Below are 16,883 nucleotides of genomic sequence, written 5' to 3'. Positions count from 1 at the left end.
TAGCAGATTTTCTCTCTGATTTACTCTTTAAATACATTTGTTTTCTGTTTTGTATCTCTTCCTTGTATGCTACATCAGTCTGTTTCTGTTCTGCCACATGTGTATTTTTCTTACTTTTTAAAAACCAGCATAATAGCTATAGTAAAAACATGAATTTAGATCTTTGTCCATTTATCTAAGCCTAGTTATATGGTTATGGTGATGGTGGGCTTTTTGTTGTGAGGGATGTAGTTTTAGTTAAATTGCAGCTCTTCTATCAAAATAGACCTGTAATGTCTATTTTGTATGTATGTATACAGATATGTATGTATACAGATAATGTAGAGGTACATTCTGTATAGGAATTGAATGTGTAGAGCGTCTGTGCTTTTAAAAAGGAAACTTATGCATGAATGTTTTAATGTTATGGGTTTTTATTTTCCCTTTTGCCTATATGCCTAACATATCCGAACAATGATAGTCGACAGATCATAGGGCAGCTTGGGACTCCCAGCAAGCCAATCCACATCACTTGAGAGCTCACCTAGCAGCTGACAGACATGGTGGCTCGGTACAGGTATTTTCTGCTTCTTTGCATGACTAATTACTTTTGTGTTATGGAATATCAGTCTCCTGCAGTACCTGACACGATTCTTCTCTTCAGCTTACATTTGCTTTCTGGTTCTGTTCAGAATATGCCTGCTCTTCCCTGCTTCACAGTTACCAAACTAAAATAAAAACAGATGCAGAAAGCTGTGGATCTTCTTGTATGTTGAATTTCTGCTGCATGTTCTTCAGTGAGAACCTAAAACAATGGAACTGTCCATCTTTCTAAGGCAATATATTCTGACATCAGTGAAACCCACTGAAGTTTAGAAATCCCATACGGTATTAGTTGTACTAGTGAGTAGAATATTGTTGGTTTAATTCAGTATTTATTAAAGACATACTGCTTATGCAAACTTCAAGCCAAAATGTTAACTAGTGATTTTGCTTAAACTTTACTCATTTTTTTCAATTATCAGCTGACTAGAAGAATGTTGTCCAGGGCAGTACTTCATACTTATCAGTGAAAAATGAGTGGAATTTTTCCTTTATTATTCATTTTTTTCATTTATAAAGAGCTTTTTTCCTAACATGCTTACTTTTTTGGTATGTTGTTCTTTGAATATATTTCATTGGAGTGGGATATCTGGAATAATATGCAGGAAATCTAAATTTAATATAGAAAGATTCAAAACTTTAGCTGTATAATCTGTATAATAATTTGATATTTCAGTCCTAAATTAAAATAATTGAGGCTTGTAATATGTTGCATGGGGAAGAATTAAGTTTTTCCTTTGCTTGTATTTTGGATTCTGAGAATCTAAGTTACATATGTTTCTTTTACAGTTTGTTTTTTGGAAAGTTTGTGCCTAATCCTGAAGATAAGGGGTGAAAATTCCAGCATAAAGAAAAGCTGCAGTCATATCACCTTGATAATTCAGTAGAATAAACAAAGTATCTTCTTAGAATGCTTTGATATTTAGTTTAAACTTTACATCCACTGATTTTTGCTACTTTAGAAACTGCTATTTAGTCGTATAAGAAAAGCTACTGGATGATTCTTAGTGTTTACCAAGAAAAATTTAATTGTTCTAGGCCACTTCTTGAAAAGCTTTATTTTTAAAGCCATGTTAATAGCTTCACATTGACAAATATTTTGAAAACTGTACCAGTATTCTTGACTTGACAACACAATAGTTCTCTCGAGGACATCGATTGTAAAAGTAGTCAGTTTATCCTTTGAGAACAGTATAGTAATGCGGAATCTAAATTGAATTTGAGTTTATATCTTCCAAAATTATTACATTTTTTCCATATTTTTTGTCATTCAGATTAGAAAAATATTTAACTTGTTAAACTCCTGTTGGTAGAACTTTAAAATTGTGTAATATATGTAAAAGTACCACAGATAATTGAAAGTTGAGTTTACGGAATAGGCTTTAGTGTGTTTATATTTTCTGTGATGTTAGTGAGACATTTCTCATCTTTGAGATCAGTTTTATGCTGAATTATTGTCTTCTCTGTAATCTGTGAAAATCTGGGAAAAAACTTTCTTTTAAAGCGACATCAGAACGCTAGGTCCTTGTCATTACAGATTTTTAATTCATTGCTGTCTGTGAGGTCCTTCTGCAGCAGATTTGAATCATTAACGTTTTAATGAACTTCATTGTTACGTATACTAAATGAGTGGATTATGTGCTGGTGTATAGGTGTATATAGCTGGTGGGTATGCTTATGTTCTTGGTAATGTTCAAGTAGGAAGCATTCAGTCAAGACATTAATGTTAGTGAAACAGGTCAATATCCCAAAGTTTTTGTGCGCTAAAAAGGTAGCGAGAACTATCTTGATTCTTCTGTCTTAACTGGAAACTTGTTAGTAAAATAGAGCATTCTAGATGTCACTAGTGATTTGCTTAGTTGTGCAGACTGGCTTTATTTTTGAAGAGTGGGGAATTTGGTTTCTGAGATTTGTAATGGAATGAAAGATAATTTGCTAAGCCTCTTTCAACTTTTTGTAATTCCTTATTGTGGTGGCAAACGAGTCAATTGGCAGATGTATTTTCTGAGAGCCTTTCCGCCTTAATTTTGAACACAGCAAATAAGAGTAGTTTTCATGTACTTGAATCCAAAACAAAGCATAGTGATAGCCTGAAGATTTACTGTTACTGTTTGATATATTGGTATTCAGGCTTAACTTTAGTCTTATTATTGACTCTTATCAAGCTCTAAAAGGAATATGTATCTAAGCTCATCTGTTTCACAATTAATATGCTTGCAGGTAGTGGGTCGAGTATCTTAAATTTCTTAGCTTTATGGCATACAGGAAAACAAGCACTGTCCAAAATGCATATGCTGCTTTATATATATGCTCTTGAAATTAAACTTCTAAAGAACTGATGTAATTTTTAAGAACTAAATTTAAACCAATATATGGTCTGTTAGAAAGATGCTTTAAGTTGTTTTAAGTCTCCAATTCAGGGTTTAATCTCCCACTTATAGATGAACAGCTTAGGTTCATCTTCAATATTGCAATGCTTCTAAAAAGAATCTGAGCTTAAAATTGGCTGTAAGAAGCCAAATTTTATGACTGTTCATGAAAACTTTGAATATATTTTTTGTTGACATAATTTTTAGATGTAAAGATAACATACATGCACACTTCTGCCTACAGTATATAAACTCCTTATAAGGTAAATTCTTTCCATCTTTTGTCAGATTATTAAGAAATCCAGTCCAACTCCCTAAGTAAGGAATCAAATTAAAAATTTCTTAGTAAATCTGTTGTTAATTTAATGTACCACTTCTCTGCCTTCCTTTCCCAAAGTTCTAGCCTTTTATGTGAAGACACTATGATGAAACTTTCTTGCTGTATTTCTGGTACATTCTGACTACAGAATTTGGCGTATCACAGTTACAATGCATAAGTTGCCTTCCAGGTGACTTTTGTTCTTATTTTTGTCAGATTCCCATATCTTTTTCCTCTAACATGTTATGCTGATTACCAGGACTGTTAACATCTTGTCTGAGAGAAAAGTCTAATGGCTGATCTGACTTAAGCTCATGTGCTCTGAGATCAGGAGAGTACAAATACTCCTTTTACCCTGCTTTAGCAGTCTTTTACCAAGTCCATGTTTTGGTCTGCAGAAGTTCCAAAGAGAGCAGAAGAGTTGCTGACAAAAGGCTGATGAGAGCCATCCACAAGTTTTGAATCAGAGTCAAAAAAACCAAAAAAACCTAAAACCTTTATTTGGCTCATCTACCTCTCCAAAATAGATTTTTTTTCTAGCAGTGATGAGAGGGCAGACCATAAAGTGTGTAAGTACATTTTTGTTCCTGTCAAAATATTCTGTTTCTCATTGCTTTTTCATCCATTGGAAGAAACCACAGCAAGGAGCTTGAGAAATAATTTTGATAGCTGAGATGTTAATGTAAGAAAGACTTTCGGATACCTACTTTCCTGTTTGTCAGTTCAAATGAAGAATGTGCTTATACTTGAATGTAATCCCCTTTTTGAATCTGCTGTCCAGTAAAAGCAGATGTGAGTGGTGGAATCAACACTCCCAGGAAAGGTGTGAAGGAGAAGGCCATGTGAAATCTCCAGAAATAACAGGGTTGGCCAATGTATTTGATGTTTGAAAGGATTAACAGTCATAAAATATTTTTATTTGCTTTTTGTAGGAAAAGGAGAAAAAAATCTGATTTGTTTTTGCAATACGAATGGAAATATCTATTCTTTACAGCAGTCAAGAATGCTAAGGTGTACAGGTTAGCTTCCCATCCAAAAAGATGGATTTTTGTTGTTTCATGAGGTACCCTACTCTTTTCCTTATTTGAGGAAACTGAAGGCAAAGGCTTCTGGTTCTAGTCACCTGTTGCTAATGCATAAGCACAAGTCTGAAGATCTCTTTGGGAGAAACTTATCTGAAGTTTAGATCATGGAGCAGAATTCCTGAGTGATTAGGACTGCAGGCAATGGCTACAATCTTAATTGGGTGGCATTGTTTTATATGAATTAATACAGGGCTACGGTTATGTTTTGGACTCTTTGAATCCAAAACTCATTTGGTGGACAAGATTAGAGAATCACAGAATGGTTGGAAGGGATCTCTGGAGATCTAGTCCAACCCCCCTGCTCAAGCAGGGTTGCCTAGAGCACATTACCCACGATTGCGTCCAGACGGCTTTTGAACGTCTCCAGGGAAGGAGACTCCACTACCTCTCTGGGCAGCCTATTCCGGAGCTCAGTCACCCTCACAGTAAAGTTTTTCCTCATGTTCAGATGGAACTTCCTGTGGTTCATTTTATGCCCGTTGCCTCTTGTCCGGTCGCTGGGCACCACGGAGAAGAGTCTGGCCCCCGCCTCTCGACACCCTCCCTTTAGATACTTGTACGCATTGATCAGATCTCCCCTGAGCCTTCTCTTCTCCAGGTTGAACAGTCCCACCTCTCTCAGCCTTTCCTCACTGGAGAGATGCTCCAGTCCCTTCATCACAGTAGCCCTTTGCTCTATATGAGCAATACGTGTTATCTACCCTTATTTCATGAGTCATCCTATCTGACTTAGCACTTAGTCCTCAAATGTTATTCAGAAAACAGTTTATTCTACTCAGTTTACTCTAAAACGCCATATGCTTCTGTGGTGCTTATCACTCCTATAGCTGGGTATTTCACAAGTAGTAATGAATTTATCTGCCCAGTCCTGGTGAGATGGTCAGAATGATCCTATTTCCCCTCACCAGTAAATATGGCAAATGATGACAAGTATTAAGGTAATATTGTAAAAATCTATTAGTCCAGGGTATTCAATTTAAAAGGCCTGACTTGCTATTTTGTTTTGTTAAAGTACAATTTCCCTCTTACTTCTATCACTGCTTATTCAGTGCTTCTGCAGTCCCCAGTGATCTCAAATAAAGCATCTTGGGAATGAGGAATACTGTTAGTTAAAGCCACATATCCATCACAACAGAAATCAAGTCTAGTTTCCCAGGATTGCTTCCAGTATGTTGACCAAAAATGGAGAAATGAAGTTCTTGCGATCTCAGACATCTGTTCTCCTGTTTTGATATTGAGCTCACGGAGATTGCTAGGGAAAGTGCAGGTTGCTGCTGTTTGGGTTTTTTGACAGTGGTTCTGATGTTAGCGCAACATCAAAAAGAAGAAAACTTAGTCTGAGCCAGGTGTATGGGAAATAACAAATAGCTGAAGTTCAGTGTACTTCTAAAGCTCCTATTAGTTGGTTACAACAAACTATAGAGCAAGCCTTAGTAGGTGAGGCTATTAGCTCTGCTTATAAATAGAAGACACAGAGTAGTTACGTTAAGAGTGGGAAGTAACAGCATGATAACTTTCCTTCCCTTTGCTTTCTTCTATCTTAATCTCTGACCTTCAGGCAACAGCTCGTAAGAATCTTGAAATCCAAACTACTGTTGGTCTACTTTCCTTTAGCTTAAGCTGTAATCTTGATTGTTTTACAGATGCTTTCGGCAGGCTCTTCTATTATCTGACCAGAATTATGTTTTTGTGCAAAGATGCTTGGCCAAACACCAAACATTTGTTACAACTCCACAGCTAGTAGACCTTTTATACTTTAATAGATGGGTTTAGCACTGTCAGCTGCCTTGATCTGGTGTCCACTCATCTATATCCAGTTAACATCTGCCTGGCAGATTCCTTGAGGTGATTAAGGGAGAGGCCTCTAGAATGGCTACATTAGTCCTACAGTAAAACTGGTAGGAATAGTGTGAGAGTAATAGTAGATTCCTTTTGGTTTAAAGTCAAAACAAACATTCCCCGAGAACCAGGTTTGTCCTGCTGGCTCCAGAATTATGAAGGAACCTGAAAGGAAATTAATGGGATTGAAAGTAAAAAGCTGTAGTTTTTGATAATAGTAATGCCCTTGTGGTCTTGGGAAGCAAGAACAAATGCCTAGATTATTAGGTCCTCGACCTTTATTCTTCTGGTGAGTGCTCTTTGAGGTAGAGCTGCGTCTGCCCACACGAAGAAGAAAACAAAGGAACTTGAATACACCAGAGAAGCAGAGATGTGATAGGACTACTTGAATTAGGATCAGGAAAGGAAAAGACCTGGTACAACTTTTTGCCTTTCTTTAAGGCTTGTAAAAGACACCAGAGGAAACCAGCAAGCCTGACAAGCAGAATTGCTTTGCTTAGTCTGCTCTCTTTAAAGAGTCTTCCATATGTCTGTTGCGCTAGTAGAGATGATAAAAGTATGGCAGGAAGCCAGGGTGCATGAGTAAAAGTTAGAATATATAATAGAATAAAAAGAATTGTGGAATTAATTAAAATAAGTCTTGAAGATGTATTGTAACTTCAGAAATTTACAAATATGAGTCTGGCACTATAAGTGATGTCACTTATTTCTGGTGATTGCAGGTAGTAAGCTCTACAAATGGAGAACTGAACACAGATGACCCAACTGCAGGCCGTTCTAATGCACCCATCACAGCTCCTGCAGAAGTAGAAGTCATGGACGAGACAAAGTACGTCCTTCATTTGTATTCTTTTGAGCCTGTGTGCTTAGCCACTTATCTAGTTACTTGAAAAATCTTGTCTGAACACAATAACCACTGATGAGGGGCAAAATAGTACAGTGCTATACTTAACTTTGGCTTTAAATATTTAAACAGTGTACTTTCTATAACTTGTGCTGTTTTAAGCTACAACTTTCCATGACATATCTCTTAGAGTAGCGCTTGCGTGTTTGATCTTTAACTAATTTTAAAGAATTTAGTTTAAGATAACTTTTGGTAGTCAGAACACTATGTATAACAGATGTAGAATTCTTTCTCTGTGTTGTATTCTGATTCTCTTTTCTCCCTTATTTTCTTTATGTATAGCTGCCAGAAAGTGTTGAACATGTGGTGAGTTCTAAAGCAGAGGCAGGCAGAAATAGCCCCATTGGTTTTATTCTCATTGCGCTAAAACTTATTTCAGAGACCTTTAATATTGCAATTCAAATTAGAAACTAAAAAACAATGCTTAATATCATTAAACAGTTAGTTTTTTTTTTTTTTTTACAAACAAAACTGTCATGTTGAGGAGCTATTTTGCCTGCTTCAAATCTTGCTTGCTTTTAAGTCGTAGTCTGTAGTGTATTCTAACTAATCCTTTTTAGTGGGTGGTACAATATTTTTACTTATTTGCTATACTATTTTAGAGGGGAGAACACTGCTTTTCAGATGGTATAGCATTCAGCCAGTGTTTTAACATACAGAAAATTACTCGCATATATGAACAAGCAATAAATGCCAGCTAATGTTTGAACTTTACTCGTTACTTTAAATGTGCTTATGTATGAGTCTTTGACAACCTGCTAACTACTTACTAAAAAGAACTTTGGGGTGCCTAAAATTACAGTGAAATGAAAGGGGAAAATATTAAGATTTTTAAGAAGGTGGAGTGAGCCCTAGTGTTTATATATATTCAAGGAGTAAAGTCAAGCTTTCAGAAAAGTGCGGAAGATCTTGATAGCTGAAGACAATAACTTTTAACATTTCTTTTAATTTTTCTGGGAGTTGAATTTTGTAAGGGCATGTATCTTAGATGATTGTAAAATAGAGGCACTGCAATGTGAAAGCATGTGTCAGTAGCAAAAAACAGTAGGAAAAAACCAGTAAGCATTCCTTTATAGCCATGAATTTTGTAGGACTCAGTCTTCCTAACTTTTAAACAACGGAGAGTTTCTTAGGACAATCACTTCAGGAAATAGGTTCTGGTTTTGATGTGCATGTTCTATGTGCGTGCGTAATTAATTGTGAATGGCAGTGTCTGTTGTACCACATTTGTGCCCTACCTTTCTGTATTAGATGATGTGTGGGAAGGCCAGTTACTTTCCCTGCCATGTTTACAAAGAGTGCTATAGTGTTTTCATTTATACTTCTGGCAAGAATCTTGTTTATTTAAAACAAACAAAACCCCCAAATCCCTACCAACACCTTCCCCCCTCCCCCAAAAGGGGGGGAAAAAAACGAAAAACCCACCTCTAAGAGCAAGGATATTGGTAGGTTCCAGGTGGCAGAGAAGTTACCTGTTCCCTCCTTTGGGTAAGTGCAGTGATAACTTTTCTGAAGCCTACAGGACCCAGTTTGTGCATGTAGAGGAAAAAAGGTCTGTCTTTTATAAACTTGGGGTAGTGCTAAAGTGTTCAAACCTATGTTCGGATTTCTACTGAAAGCAAAGAAATTCTGAGAAACTGAGATGCTACTGACTCCTTTAAGGAGTATAGCAGTTACTAGTTTTGTTCATTTCCTCCAGTTTGAGTAATGGATAGACAAATATGCAATCCTTGACCTTTTTGGCCTAGTCTTACTGGCTGTATTGCATGTGAAATGGATTTAATTTCAAAATCTGCTATTTATTTTTTTCAGTATGGAATGCATATTTTCAAAAGTGTCTATTTAGACTGATTATCTTCACTTGCCGTTTTTTGAATTCTTTTTGTATTTTGCCAGTAATTAAGGCACCCCTCCCTACACACACCAAACCTTGCCACCAAACACCGATATATAGGTATACATACTTTTCTCATAACAATGCTTTAGAAGGCTTAAGTAATTTTATACTTGACATGATAGTTTTAAGCTTAATATCAAAAGGTATTGAGATGTTTAATAGTTGCTGAGCAATGTAAGGAAATGCAAGTATCGCTATTCATTCATGTCTATATCATAGGCATTTTGGTTTTTAAGGAGACTTCTTGTTTTGTCAAGAAACTATTACTTTGTATCTTTTTCATAAACTTTTCTCCATCTGAAAATACAAACAGTTAACCTCTCTTGCTGATACCTTGTTTTTAGTATTTCCTCATATTTTGAGGGCACAAACTTGAATATTTTTTCTGAAACACTTTATTCTGGATTTTTCCCCTAGTTTTAGAACCTTAGAATGACCATATCCCAGTTTAAAAGACTGAAGAAAGGGTGCTCTGTCACCTGTGGTTTAATTATGAACATTAAGTATTGTTTGGTTAGATCTGCTGTTACTGTTTCAGTGTGACCTTGTAGATCAGGCAAGTTTTTCAGCAAGCCTTTTATTGTTTGGGACAATCTGGCTAGCACGTTTCCATTGTTTAATGTGTATGTTTACATATGTATTCACATATTCTAGACTACACCTTATAATACTCCTCAGATATTGCTGTGTCACAAGCCTGACTTTAGCAGTGGGTCTGTCTTAAAGATAGTTTCTTCTTGTAGAAAAGTATCTTTTAGCCATTTCTCTGTTGTAGAGTGGGAAGAAAAATAACTTGATTGCTGTTCTACCCTGGCAGTTGCCGGGCTTAGCTTTTCTTTTATCAAGTAGAGAACTAAATTTTGCCTTTACTTCTGACTGCTGATCCAGTCTTCTAGAGGTGGCTTTCCAGTTATCACTGAGCAATTAGCCTTTCTTTCCTTGACTTGTTGCTAGCCTTCTTCATGGGAACAGTTTTTCTCAGGAATGTGTAGTTTGGGTAACCAAAAGGCTCTGCCATGGGCAGACAGAGAAGGGCAAACAAGGAGAGAGAATGGAACGATCTTCTAGCCTTTCTGCAGCTGACATTTAGTCACTTGAAGTACATGCTAATAATCCTGCAATAAACTGCTGTCACATAATAGATGACACATTAAAATTCAGCTATATAAACACAAATGAAAATTGAAGTTGCTTTATGTTATATCGGAGGACTGTTCAAGTGATAGAAGGAGAGATGTTTAACAGAAAAGTATGATAAAGATTTTGAAGCTGGATAACAAATACTAGTAAACAATACTGATGAGGTTGCTAGCGTCGGTCATATCTCAAAGGTCGCTTTAACTTCCACAGAAAGTGAGAATGTTGTTTCTAGCAGACAGTATAATTCCTATTTATGGGACTAGGTGAAAGATATTACACCCCACAAGCAAAGAGGTTAGGGGTCATTTTTCCACAGTTTTAGTGGATATGGAATATTGTGGTAATTTTGTATTGTACTCCATAACAATGTCTCATCCTCTAACCTTAAATTTGTCTTCAAGCAATATAATGTGTAGCGTAAGTGATGATGAGGCCCTCTAGTGTCAGTATTCTTAAAAACATGCCATCGTTTCTGCTGTAAGTGTAACAATTCTCTCTAACTTCAGGGTTACATTTTTTCGTAAAACTTCTTACCAGGCAACTTACTTTCACATCCCTATCCCATCTAAATGTGCTTATATTTGACTTAGGAAGGTTTGCCAGGTCTAGCACTTCTAGGATGTTAAACATGCATTTCAGAAATGATTTCCAAGCCAATCTCCTGGTTTACAGCACTGTGTGGAATTTATATTCCTGTAACACAGCATTCTAAATATGTTAATAAATCCTTTATTTTCCCACATCAGAACTCTTGAGCATTATATAGGGAAATTTCCTGAACTAGAGCAGTTGAATAATTTATCAGATAAAATCAATAGCTGTTGTTAGAATTCCCTTCATAACAGTATTATGCAAAATCCAGAAGATGAGGAGATTGAAAAGGCAGCCCTTAATATTGGATAAGGGTAGAATTCTTGAATTCTCTGTTGTGTGATGCCATGCTTCTCTGGCTGACAGAAGGAGCAAACTAAATAGGCCATGGAGGAGGAATAAAGGACAGCACAGGGATTGCAGCAAAGGAGGGGTTGAAATTTATTGAGAAGGAGAGCAAACAAACCCAAAGCATCCATAAATTGCACAAAAGCAGTACTAAACCTTGGAGTTGTGGACTGATGTTCTTTGTATGCATTCCATTTAAACAAAATATACTACAACAGTAAAGACTTAAAGAATCTAGATTGTCTTTTCTAGAATTTAAATTAACCATCTACCCCACTTTTCCTACAGTTACTTATGTAACATGTTCTCTGTATAGCAAAGTTGTGAGTCAAGACAAAACACTTCTGTAAGCCCTCTTTTGGGAGCCTCTTAACCAGAAACAGATGCAAAAAGTGCTTTACCATCAGAATCCAGGGTAGTGTTTCCTTGATCACAGGATACTTCAGGTTGGAAGGGGACCATTTTGAAATACTTCATTTTGATATGATGTTTATTATATATATCAAAATAAAATACTTGTAAAAAGGTTGTCATGAATGAAGGATTAAGCTGGATTGGACCTCATGTATCTGCTTCTAAACTCAAAGCTTAAGTAATAATGAATGCTAGTGGTTGTAGACAGACGCTAAGAAAAAGCGCTTGTAGCTATGGGGGAATTTTGGTTGCAGATGGTGGCTACCAGCTTTCCAAAGCAGTTATGTCTCTTTTTGTAAGTCCTTTAAGGTAAATCTAGTATTATTTCTGGTAGCTATAAAAATAGTTACCCTCATAGTTTCCCCTGTTAAATTTCAATTTGCGGCTTCCTCTCTATCAATAACCAATGTTGTTGTTTGTGTGTTTTGTTTTTTTTTTACTGAAAGTTATGTAACTCTCAGAGCAGCTCTGGTCTGCCTCTGCCCACTGCTACTTTTTCAGTGACTGAGCGACAGGGTGCCCTTGGATATTTTGAGAAGGTAACTTCTGTCTCCCTTTGTTTTGGATGTTGTTCTCATCCCGTTTAGAACCTTATTTTTAGACCCGTATTCCCCTGGTTTTCAAATTCTTTCCTTTTTCCTGTGTTCCAAACAAAGCTAGCTGCAGATAATGCTTAATGAGTTTGAGGACTCACTGCCATATTGATGCAGTGAATTTCTAGTTTGTCATTTCTATTGTACTCCATAGTTTGAGGAAAAAATCTCAAATATCAGTCTTCATAGCATATGTGGCAATGCAATAAGCAGTTCAGTAAAGCAAACTACAGAACTCCCTGGGGCAAGCTATCCTGAGATGGAAAGCTTGCATGTTCATTTTTGATTGCAATTAAAGTATGAGAATATTTTCCTAAAAGGGAGCTTTAATTTTAGAGCTGATGGTCAGGAGCTGAGAAGTGCTTGAAATAACATCAGGTTAACATTTCATGGAAATGAAAAAATTTTCTTTGTTTCCCTCTCTTTAATTTACTTTCAAAAATACTTCCTGGACTTCTGTAGTCATCCTCTGTGTTCTAACTCCTTCTGTGCCACCCCTCCCCCCCCCCACAGTTTTTTTACTTTTGAATTTTTCTTACTATCTGATTTTCTCCATTAAGTAAAATTCCCAGTATTTGTCAATTTCAGTTTTCTTCATATAGTGTATAATAAAACAGACCAAAGGATGTCAGTATGCCTTACGTGTCAGTATGCTTTTTATACACTTAAAGCTGTGATTCTCACCTTACTAATATCACAGCACTGAATTAGAACATTAATTTTTATTGTTGATAAATGTTGTTCTCTAAAATGTTTCTATGAGGAAAAGGGTTTCTGCAAGTTCTGAGTGCCAAAAGGAGGTTCAGATTGTTCCACTATTAGCAGTAAGGTCTTGAGTACAAAGCTAAGATCTGTTCAAGCTTGTTTGGCATATTAGGTTATGTGAAAGAGTAAATAAGAATGAAAACTTGCCTTATTCTTAATAATGTATTTTTAAGTCAGCCTGTAATGCTCATACTTTTCATACCATCAAATAATACCCTAAACTTTACCTATTTATTTTTTCCATTGATACAATTTGCTTATCAAAAAAGTGAAATGTGCCAACTTTACTTCAATGGTAGTTTCACTAGAAACTCAATCACCTGCAGTAGAGCTTACTATATTCCTTGTGGTGGTTGCTGTATCTTATCTACATACTTCAAGTGAAAGTGTTTCACGTAGTTTATTTTTTTGGCTTCTTTTTTTATCATATGTAATCTGTGTCACACTGCAGGTGCTGCTGTTTTTTCAAGCGAAGGAAAAGAAAAACCATTCAACGCCAGAAATGACTTTAGAAGCAAGCAGAACATGGGAAATTGATTACTTGTTCAACTGCTGTCTTGTGATCTAAAAAAATCTCTGTAATGACCACACATGTTTTCCAAGGACTCCCTTAGAAATGAAGTGTCTTGCCTCTGTGCTTTGGTTCTCCTATGTCCATATTTTTTAATTTGTTTATTTCAGAAGCTTTAAAGTCTCATCAAATACGAGTGCTTCTTTGACCATCAATAAATGGACCAACAAAATGGACACTATCTTCACTAAAGCTAAACTTCAGAAACATTTCTCCTGCTCTACAAAGTATTAGTGGTGTCTTGGCTGAAGAAAGAAGTCATAAATTTGGTATTTCACTTCTGTAACAGTGTATCGAAAGGAGTCTTTAAAAAAAAGTGGAAAAAATATAGATGCTCAAGCATTTAGAAAAATAAGTCTTACCTTAAGATTTTTTTTTTGCATTGACCCCCCCCCCCCATATTACTGATGGTACTGCAGTCAATCTGTATTAGCATCAAGTCCTCTATGATATCATGGTACAGTCACTGTCCAGAGAGATCAGGTTGGAAGCTGCAGTGCAGCTGAAGACAGTTGTCTAAATGCTGGTGGTATTAATGAACAAAAAGCATTTCTAGTAGTCTGAGTTTGAAAATCTGCTTTTGTCATTCCTATAACAGAGTTGCAGTATAGTAGAAATGGCGAGAGTGTTTGTACAAAAAATGCAGATATTTGAATAACGTAAGTTGTGCTTCCAGAAATGTTAGTAAGATTGAAATATTTTCAAAAGAAAGGATCTACAGAGGAATGATAAAATACACTAAGAAGAAATAAATGTGAATTTGATTAAAGTAGAATTGATATTAAAGCCTAAATATTCACTACAGTAACTGCTGATTGACAACTCTTTAAATTGAAAATGTTGATGTGCCATGTAATGATGTTAGAGATCTGTTTGTAAATTATTTTACTCTTTGATTTTAGAAAACAGATGCAATGAAAGTGGGTTGGACTTCTACTGCCTTCTCTGTGTACTAGCCCATAGCACCCAAAATCTGCTGTGATTTTTTTTTCTTCTGCAGTTTTCTTATCTTTCAGTATAATATTACTGCTATTGTAAGATGATGTGGCAAAGATGGGTCAGGTACTTTCCCCAAAGTCCTAAGAAGTGCCTGCAATATGAGCAAACCAGCTGTTCTTGTAGAAAAGGCAGCCTATTTTATTTTTTCAAGTCTGCTTGTTTTAAAGCCATAATGACAGAGGTGTGCTATTTTCACGTTTAGCTTCCAGTTAATTGGAAGGATGGAATAAAAGGTGGAAGTGACTAGACACATTTGTTGACCAAAACTCAAATTCTCTCAATTTTTTTTTACAAGTCTTCTAAAGCTAACTAGTAATATTTTTTTCTGTACACGCATGCCTCTTGGCATATTTATTTATTTTTAATCTGTTTTGTGGTAATACTTAATGTATATTAAAGATAAATGCACACCTTTGAATTCATTATTGCATTTACAGGGATTTTAATTGTATTTTGTAATTTATTTTTCCTTAACAGCCAAAAGTGTAGTGCATTGTTTGAGTTATGTGCTCGTATGAACACAGTGTGTACTTTGATCTTTGTCACATTGCTGTTAAGTTTTTGTTTTAAAAAAACTGAGCTTGGCCTACAAAAACATGTTGTATAACTTGATCAACAGTCTCTGCTCTACCTGTTTGTGGTATTGATTATCTCAAACTGATGGGAGTTGCTTTTCTTTTGAGCTGAAGAGATGGGAGGTTACTTGACCATTCTAATGTGAAAACGCATCCTTTTTTGCAGTATTTGACCAAATTTGTTGCTTCATAATATTTGTAAATACATATAGTGTCTGTATTTCTCATACATCTGACTGGTTTCCTTCTTGGAGATTTTGGGCCTGTACAGCGTTTATAAGATGAGAACTCCTTACACATAACAATGTGTGTATTAATCCAGTTATGGACCTAAAATATTTTAAAAGGTAAAATCTGTTTATTTGCTGCAATGACCAGTATTTAGACACTTGCTTTTTAGCAGTATTTAAATGCTCCACTTTAATGCTGAAGAAAGTTTTCTTCTAGCAAAACAAACTGGTCAGTAGTAAGTAATGCAGGTATGTTCAGGTAAAGCCAATATGATTTGCATTTATATGCTTTTTTCCTATCTAAACTAATGAAGTCAACATTGTCTGGATGTCTAAATAATGAAATACATCCCTGTTTAATTGTAACTGAAGAGAAAAATAAAGGTAGTTTTTTTAACTTGCCTTTTTTCCCCTTTCTACACTCTTGGATGAAATAGTAGAAGCTGTTATTTTGAGAATTGCTGAACAATTATAATCTTTTTGGACAGCAGGAATTTGAATGTATGTTACTCAAAGCAGTACCTCGACATTGCAGTTATGGGTATGTTTGCTGAGTTAGTAGGTGTTATTGTAATATGCTTTAGTACACCTAATGATAAAAAAAAATAGTGAAGATATTTCAATGCGTGTGTTATTAACTAGGAGATCTACTCAGTGTATCTGTGGGTCTGCCCTTAGTACAGTTCTGTGCTACCTAGAACGAAAGCCATTGCAGATGCATTGACATATGCAAGAAATGCATCTTAATTTTGCAGGGTAGATATCAAGAAAAGAAGGCCTCAGAGTTAATTCCTCTGTCAGCAAACGTACGTGCACTATAGAGATTACTGTTCTTATCTGTAGAGCATTTGCTATGCTACAGAAGCAGAGCATATATATTTGAGAATCAATGTTTATAGGAAATTGGTTACTAACCTTGTAGGTAAGATTCCTAGAATTTTTCTTCCTAAATTTTTCTTCATAGGCAGATGTTCTCATTTGCTTGTACCTTTAGAGATTTAAACAGATTTAATCATTTATTTTAATTCCAAGTAGTTTTCATCAAAACTTCTCTGAAACTTGGAATTTAATGCATGAGTCTTTAATGTACCCTGCTGTGTACTTTTCGGTAGCTTTTTAAAGGATATTTCAAACAAACCTGAGGTTGCAGAGTCCAACAGACTCTGTGGTTGTGTCAGAATTAAGGCAGCTTCATCGATCGTCAAGTCATAGAATTAAATATTTTTTCCCCATATATCTTACTCTTTTGGTGTGCTGGATGAGTGACTGAACTAGTAACTGAACTAGTATAGTTTTCAATATTTTCAATTTTCATATTTTATTGTATAATAGACTTTTTCATATCTTTTTCAGCCTTATTATCCATTTGAACCTTATTCCAAATACAGCTTTACTGAGTATTTTGTGGGACTTCCTGCTTGATATTGCAGGGTATTTAAGATATGTATGTCTTCACACAACTTGCCTGTGAAATATTATCCCCGTTGTCTGCAAAGGCTATTGGACACAAAAGTGGTGTTATAAAAACAAAGCCTCACCAGTGTCATTAACTAGTTTGAGATGCATGTTATTTGGTTTTTATTTTTCAGACTAAACTTTTATTAAATACTCAAGAGCAATGAGTGTTTAGCTCCTCATTCTCAAAATGGACAACCAAAAAGA

At 35.7% G+C, this 16,883-nt stretch overlaps 1 protein-coding gene across 6 annotated transcripts in view; it reads left to right on the top strand.

Moving 5' to 3' along the window:
- LOC138064042 (casein kinase I) overlaps positions 1-16,121 on the top strand; it is a 79,421-nt gene extending 63,300 nt beyond the window's left edge. Inside the window, exons 9-13 of one of the 6 annotated variants that reach the window (XM_068924718.1) lie at positions 461-556; positions 6,917-7,023; positions 7,381-7,404; positions 11,935-12,027; positions 13,298-16,121. In XM_068924718.1, the coding sequence (XP_068780819.1) occupies positions 461-556; positions 6,917-7,023; positions 7,381-7,404; positions 11,935-11,992 (285 nt within the window). In that variant the 3' untranslated portion in view covers positions 11,993-12,027; positions 13,298-16,121. The remainder of the gene's footprint in view (positions 1-460; positions 557-6,916; positions 7,024-7,380; positions 7,405-11,934; positions 12,028-13,297) is intronic. The other 5 variants (XM_068924714.1, XM_068924715.1, XM_068924716.1 and 2 more) reach the window with 5 other exon arrangements.
- The last annotated feature ends 762 nt before the right edge of the window (positions 16,122-16,883 follow it).

Source organism: Struthio camelus, chromosome W (assembly GCF_040807025.1).
Source record: "Struthio camelus isolate bStrCam1 chromosome W, bStrCam1.hap1, whole genome shotgun sequence".
Taxonomy (NCBI): Eukaryota; Metazoa; Chordata; class Aves; order Struthioniformes; family Struthionidae; genus Struthio; species Struthio camelus.
The sequence above is the reverse complement of the archived record's forward strand: the minus strand, read 5'-3'. Positions and strand labels throughout refer to the sequence as shown.